The sequence below is a fragment of the Culicoides brevitarsis genome, chromosome 3 (genome assembly GCF_036172545.1).
Source record: "Culicoides brevitarsis isolate CSIRO-B50_1 chromosome 3, AGI_CSIRO_Cbre_v1, whole genome shotgun sequence".
Classification (NCBI taxonomy): Eukaryota; Metazoa; Arthropoda; class Insecta; order Diptera; family Ceratopogonidae; genus Culicoides; species Culicoides brevitarsis.
Window position 1 is genome coordinate 27,763,375 of NC_087087.1, and position 7,676 is coordinate 27,771,050.

Below are 7,676 nucleotides of genomic sequence, written 5' to 3' on the forward strand. Positions count from 1 at the left end.
ATTTCCGATTACAGATCAAAAAAAATTTCAGAAAATTTTTTTTGAAAATTGAGTTAGACGTCTCAAAATGAAGGTTTTGATGTTAAAACAACTTTTGTTTTGGACTTTTTCTAAATTTTGCGTTTCCGATGTACAGGAGCTTTTTAAAGATGTTAGCAAAAAAATTTCAGCCAAAATCCTCTTATTATGAGGGCTCATGTACCCATTTTTGAAAATTGAGTTAGATCACCGTTCTCCGTCTCAAATTGAAGGTTTTGTCTTTAGAAACAACTTTTGTTTTGGACTTTTTCCAAATTTTGCGTTTCCGATTTTTGAAAATTGAGTTAATCACCGTTCTCCGATTTTTCCAAATTTTGCGTCGTGCCCAAATGTTACAAAAAAAATTTCAGCCAAAATCCTCTTATTATGAGGGCTCATGTACCCATTTTTGAAAATTGAGTTAGATCACCGTTCTCCGTCTCAAATTGAAGGTTTTGTCTTTAGAAACAACTTTTGTTTTGGACTTTTTCCAAATTATGCATTTCCGATGTACAGGAGCCTTTTAAAGATGTTAGCAAAAAAAATTGATAAAAAAAAATTTCAGCCAAAATCCTCTTATTATGAGGGCTCATGTACCCATTTTTGAAAATTGAGTTAGATCACCGTTCTCCGTCTCAAATTGAAGGTTTTGTCTTTAGAAACAACTTTTGTTTTGGACTTTTTCCAAAAACTTCCGATGTACAGGAGCCTTTTAAAGATGTTGAAAAAAAATTTTTGCCAAAATCCTCTTATTATGCTCATGTACCCATTTTTGAAAATTGAGTTAGATCACCGTTCTCCGTCTCAAATTGAAGGTTTTGTCTTTAGAAACAACTTTTGTTTTGGACTTTTTCCAAATTTTGCGTTTCCGATGTACAGGAGCCTTTTAAAGATGTTAGCAAAAAAAATTGATCAAAAAAAATTTCAGCCAAAATCCTCTTATTATGAGGGCTCATGTACCCATTTTTGAAAATTGAGTTAGATCACCGTTCTCCGTCTCAAATTGAACAACTTTTGTTTTGGACTTTTTCCAAATTATGCATTTCCGATGTACAGGAGCCTTTTAAAGATGTTAGCAAAAAAAAATTGATCAAAAAAATTTTCAGCCAAAATTCTCTTATTATGAGGGCTCATGTACCCATTTTTGAAAATTGAGTTAGATCACCGTTCTCCGTCTCAAATTGAAGGTTTTGTCTTTAGAAACAATCAAAAGTTTTTGATTGAAACTTTTGAAAATTTTCATGACCGAAATTTTTTTTCTTTGGAATGAAAAAAAAAATTTTGATTTTTTTGCTTTAAAAATTTTGCATGGAGCCTTTTAAAGATGTTAGCAAAAAAAATTGATCAAAAAAATTTTCAAAAATCCTCTTATTATGAGGGCTCATGACCCATTTTTTTTTCGAAAAACGGTCAAGAAAAAAAATTTTTTTTGAGAAACAACTTTTGTTTTGGACTCAAATTTTGTTTTGAAAAATCAAAATTTTGATGGAAATCATTTTGGAAACATTTGTCTTTTTCCAAATTTTGCGTTTTGGATGTACAGGAGCCTTTTAAAGATGTTTTATTATGATGTACCCATTTTTGAAAAACGTCTCAAATTGAATTTTGTCTTTAAAAAACTTTTGTTTTGGACTTTTTCCAAATTATGCATTTCCGATGTACAGGAGCCTTTTAAAGATGTTACAAAAAAAATTTCAGCCAAAATTCTCTTATTATGAGGGCTCATGTACCCATTTTTGAAATTGAAAATTCCGTCTCAAATTGAAGGTTTTGGTCTTTAGAAAATGAATTTTTTTTTTCCAAATTAAATGTACAGGAGCCTTTTAAAGATGTTAGCAAAAAAAATTGATCACGTTCTTATTATTGAGGGAATCCATGTACCCATTTTTTAAAATTGAGTTAGATCACCGTTCTCCGTCTCAAATTGAAGGTTTTGTCTTTAGAAACAACTTTTGTTTTGGACTTTTTCTAAAATTCTGCGTTTTCGATGTACAGGAGCCTTTTAAAGATGTTAGCAAAAAAAATTGTTCAAAAAAAAATTTCAGCCAAAATTATTTTTTTTTGAAAATAGTTAATCATCACGTACAACTTTTGTTTTGGAAAAATTACCAAGCTAAAGAAAATTTTTGAAATCACATTTTATGACACAACAACCACACGACAAGTCGAGTTCAATACCGCATTTTTTCTTCGAAATGCGGTAAAAAGTTAAAAATTTCATCAAAATTGACCATTTTTTGGTTTTTTTCATATTTTTTCAAGAAGTTTCCCAAAATTTTTAAAAAATGTTTTAAAATTTTTATTTTAAAAATGAATGACACATGAATTTTCTTCTTTAAAATTTTTTTTAAAAAAATTTATTTTCAAAATTTTTTGACAGTTATTTTTACGAATTTTTTTTGTTTAAATTTTTAACTTCAAATACTCTGATATAAATTTTTAATTATCAAATCTCAATGTAGATACCATAAAATCAACAAAAATGTTGATTAATGACAAAAACTGTATTTCAAATTTTTACCGCATTTCGAAGAAAAAATGCGGTATTAAATTCGACCTGTGTGTGTGTGTGTGTCAGTAACGCTGTGCACCAAATAATTTTTTTTTATTTAATAGTTAAGCAGGTTTTGATAAAAATCAACTTTAGAATGAATATTTATTCAATTTTAGCTTTGAAATCCATCAAAAGTTGATTGAAACTTGACTTGAAAATTTTCATGACCGTTTTAATTTTTTTTTCAAAAAACGGTCAAGGAAAAAAAATTTTTTATTTCTTCAAAAATCAAGGAGATTATGAAGGAAATCATCTTTAGAATGAATATTTATTAAATTTTAGTTTTGAAACCCATCAAAAGTTGATTGAAACTTGACTTGAAAATTTTCATGACCGTTTTAATTTTTTTTTCAAAAAACGGTCAAGGAAAAAAAATTTTTTATTTCTTCAAAAATCAAGGAGATTATGAAGGAAATCATCTTTAGAATGAATATTTATTCAATTTTAGCTTTGAAACCCATTAAAAAATGGGTTGAAAATTGACTTGAAAAATTTTTTTATTCAAAATGGGGGAGGCAATTTCGAAATAAATTTGGAGCGGCCTAATTAATTTTTAAAATTTTAAGAAAATTGCAGTTAGGCCGCTCCAAATGAAATTCAATAGTTTTTTCCAAAATTTTTGAAATTCAAATGGGTAGGAGACAAAAAAAAATTAAAATATTTTTTTTTCGTACAAAATGCAAAAATTTTTAAAAACTATAAAAATACCAACCTTTTAATAAGGCGAATAAATTTGATATATCCATTTTTTGTCACCCCCCCCTCCGATTTTGTCAAAAAAATTCAGGGGGAAAAATAAAAATTTAATTAAAAAATTAAATATTTTTGACATTTTTTTGAATTTTTTAACTGAAAAATTACTGTTTACGATAAAATCATACAAAAATCAAAAGAAATTTGCATAAACAAGACGTTTCCTATTCATATTTAGATGAAAAAATTTTTTAGGTCACGTGACCAAAATAATTTTTTTTCAAAATTTTTTTTTTTGTGAGATTTTGTTTGATTTTTCTTCACTGTTGAGTCCAAATTTGAAAATAATATAATAAAAAATTAAATAAATGTTAAGAATCAACGTTAAACGTTTAAAAACGTTAAAAAATTGCAAAGAAAAAATTCAAAAATATTTATTTTTTTATTTCCCCCCCCCCCTCATGGAAATCCTCATGGGACAAAAAATGAAAATATTAAATTTATTCGCCTAAAATGTTTAACTTTTTTTTTTATAGTATCGCTCCATTGGATTGGATTTTCGACTTTTAAAATTTGGAGCGACCTTACAAGATAAAAAGTTAAAAGAAATTCTTTCCACATAATAATTTATCGTTTTTATTGAATTAATTCAGTATTTGATTATTTCTCGTTCCAATTTACAACTATTCTCATGTAATTTATAACTAAAGAGCAAAAATTAAGAATTTTTTTTTTATGACTGAGATACAAAACAAAACAACTTTTATGACTATATTTTTTTTGAAAGTTTAGCATTCTGAATAAAAGTCTCTCTACGAATTTTCTTCTCCCTCCTGCTGCTGCAATCAATTCTCGCGAATGTTATTGTTGTACGTGTAAACAATGGATCTGATGAGTCCGTCTCTATCGCGTGACGACGTGCCCAAATCAAAGCTAAACAAAACCCCATCCACGGAAATTTGTCTCGCTGGTCGATCAATCGGGAAGGGATACCATCCAGACCTGTTGAAGCAAACACTGATCTTGTACACCTTATTCCGCTGCACATAAACTGGCCGATCAAAGAGTATTTCAAGCACGGAGTTATACGTGACGCGTTGCGTGCTGTGCGTATACGTCAGCCGACTATCACTCGCGGCATCCAAGAGACACGCGTAAAGTAGCTCCGAATAGCCATCCGTGCGTTCCGGGATGAAATTCATGTGGGAACTGCTATTCGCCGGACGAATTTGCGTCGGCACCTGAATACCCGTGATGCAAATTGAGCGATCTACGGTAAAAGTGATGGACGAATCGATCACCGCCGTATTGAGAATTTCCGTTTGGGCGCCACTTACGCGAACGCAGTACATTTTTCGATCGGACTGGAAACGCACGAGCGGCTCATCCAAGTAGATATTGGGTGGCGCGACAATTGGCATCGCTCCGATGTTGTGATCTGCGGGTAGGCGATCGACATTGTCGCGTAATTCCTCGCGCCCAATCACGGGATTCAGAATTGAGGGGAGAGGAACGTAATTCGTGCCCGCTGAGGGGGAGGGGGAGTCAAGTACAATGTTGTAGGAACGGGGATTTTTGTTTGTGGAAAATCCTTCGGGCATCGGATGGCCCGAATTTGGCGACGATATGTTCATGAGTATGGCAAATGCTTCGTTCTGGCTGAGCAATGCGGTGCGGGCGGGACCTTCGGCGAATTGTTTTGGTGTGAGCGTAAGGAAACGAATTCGCTTCACGGCATCCCGGATGCTGAGCGGGTCCTGATGACGTGGCGCATTATTGACGGGAACTGGGGCAGCAGCAGCAGCTTCACGATTCGACGGACCTGGTTGCGGATCGCCGTTATTGACATTTTCACTTGAACTAGCTTCGTCACTGCCCGATGGCGATTGATTTAGCAAGCCATGCTTTTCGGCATAGCGATTTATGGCAAAGAAAATATCCAGCTCCGACTCGATATTTAATGCATCCTGGTCTAAAATTGTGATAATTGTACTGAGTTCGACTTCCTCGAAACTGGCATCTTGGATGACGTCGCACGTTTTCGTGCACATGATTTGCAAGCACTTTTCCATCAACTTTGGCTCTTCGAATAGCTTGGCGAACTCGTAGGCGCGACACGCATTCTTCGAACACAGGTCGGCCCAAAGGAACTTTGTGCACTCACTCACGACATGCGGCAACATGTACTTTTTCGCGGCGTAACACAACTCGCACGCCTTGTCCACGGAATTGATGCTGATTTTGTCTGTGTAAATGTACTCCATCAACGCCTTAAATGCATCTGGTTGCACGTCCAAAATCGGAATTGGATCATTTTTCTCCGCCAAACCACCGAAAAACATCGCTTCGAATACGGGACTTGCCATTGCCAGAATTAACTTGTGACCTAAAAGACAAAAAAATCCATCAAAAAAATTTTTTTTTTGATTTTTCAGGAAATTCGTACCCGGTAACGTCTGTGAGTTCCCAACCAAAAAATGACAATCTGACCATTTTCCCGTTTCGAGCAAGTATTGACCTCGTGCCTTAATTTCGTGCCGCGAAACTTGCCAGTCGATAATGACATCCATGATGACCTGCAAAGAAAATTTAAAAAAAAATCAGAAAAAATCGCAAAAAAAAAAACAAAAAGTGTGACGTAGATGGAATGTGTGTAAATATAGCACCTTATTTATATTTAGCGCGTTCTTTCTTTGTTTTCAGAAAAAATGTGCAATCCAGACATGACGTGACAAAAATTAAAAATTACACAGGGAATAGTGAAAAAACAACAACAACCAATGCTAACTGTAAATCGTGAAAATCAGGTTTTTCCTCTTTTTATTTGTTTTTTTTTGTGCTACATTCTACGCACTTGTTTTTGCGAATATTTCAAATTACTTTTGTCACTTGTCACGTGAATGGTAGTGATAAAGGGCAGATTTGGTAGATGTAAAAAATGGTAAAGGGCAAAACTTACCTATTTTGGGAAAATAAATGCAAGAGTTTCCACTTTATTTTTCAATTTTTCCAAAAGGTTTTGTGTGCTGCCGTCGAAAACATTCCATTTGTGATACATGGGGGTTGTGATCCGATGGAAAATAGTACAAAAAATCAATTTGCCATTGATAATTCTTTTAGGGGGGAATGGGGTAATTTTGTCAAATCTTGCTCTTGAAGCCTAAATGGATAAAAATTTAAAGTCAAAATTTTCTAAATTTTTTTAATTTTTAATTTTAAAAGTAAAAGATACTAATTTATCTTTTTCAACCATTTTAGAAACTTAAAACTGAAAAAAATTGAAACTGAAAAAAATTTTCTTTGACATAGTTTTGATTTGAAAACTAAATCAAGAACAAAACTGTGTCAAAAACTATGTCAAAAACTGTGTCAAAGCAATTTTTGACAAATCTTGCTCTAAATGGATAAAAATTTGTCAGAGGGCTCAAATTTATCATTTTTAATCATTTTATAACTCAAAACTGCTAAAAAATTGAAACTGAAAAAAAAATTTTTTCTTTGACACAGTTTTGATTTGAAAACTAAATCAAGAACAAAACTGTGTCAAAAACTATGTCAAAAACTGTGTCAAAGCAATTTTTGACAAATCTTGCTCTAAATGGATAAAAATTTGTCAGAGGGCTCAAATTTATCATTTTTAATCATTTTATAACTCAAAACTGCTAAAAAATTGAAACTGAAAAAAAAATTTTTTCTTTGACACAGTTTTGATTTGAAAACTAAATCAAGAACAAAACTGTGTCAAAAACTATGTCAAAAACTGTGTCAAAGCAATTTTTGACAAATCTTGCTCTAAATGGATAAAAATTTGTCAGAGGGCTCAAATTTATCATTTTTAATCATTTTATAACTCAAAACTGCTAAAAAATTGAAACTGAAAAAAAAATTTTTCTTTGACACAGTTTTGATTTGAAAACTAAATCAAGAACAAAACTGTGTCAAAAACTATGTCAAAAACTGTGTCAAAGCAATTTTTGACAAATCTTGCTCTAAATGGATAAAAATTTGTCAGAGGGCTCAAATTTATCATTTTTAATCATTTTATAACTCAAAACTGCTAAAAAATTGAAACTGAAAAAAAAATTTTTCTTTGACACAGTTTTGATTTGAAAACTAAATCAAGAACAAAACTGTGTCAAAAACTATGTCAAAAACTGTGTCAAAGCAATTTTTGACAAATCTTGCTCTAAATGGATAAAAATTTGTCAGAGGGCTCAAATTTATCATTTTTAATCATTTTATAACTTAAAACTGCCAAAAAATTGAAACTGAAAAAAAAAAATTTTCTTTGACACAGTTTTGATTTGAAAACTAAATCAAGAACAAAACTGTGTCAAAAACTATGTCAAAAACTGTGTCAAAGCAATTTTTGACAAATCTTGCTCTAAATGGATAAAAATTTGTCAGAGGG

The 7,676-nt window shown here is 31.9% G+C and overlaps 1 protein-coding gene across 1 annotated transcript; it reads right to left on the bottom strand.

The window, feature by feature from the left end:
- Positions 1–3,880: 3,880 nt before the first annotated feature.
- Positions 3,881–6,320, bottom strand: LOC134834309 (uncharacterized). Its single transcript, XM_063848931.1, has 3 exons — positions 6,225–6,320; positions 5,712–5,841; positions 3,881–5,651 (listed from the first exon to the last, which is right to left on the bottom strand). Exons 2-3 carry the CDS (start codon positions 5,833–5,835, stop codon positions 4,111–4,113), a joined length of 1,665 nt encoding a protein of 554 aa, XP_063705001.1. The 5' UTR covers positions 5,836–5,841; positions 6,225–6,320; the 3' UTR covers positions 3,881–4,110.
- Positions 6,321–7,676: the final 1,356 nt, after the last annotated feature.

What these genes read in the sequence shown, in the direction of transcription:
- LOC134834309 (XM_063848931.1), bottom strand. Translation starts at nt 5,835, where the DNA reads ATGGATGTCATTATCGACTGGCAAGTTTCGCGGCACGAAATTAAGGCA. An exon ending in GAACTCACAGACGTTACCGG is followed by an intron (nt 5,652 to 5,711) that starts GTACGAATTTCC and finishes TTTGTCTTTTAG; the next exon opens with GTCACAAGTTAATTCTGGCA.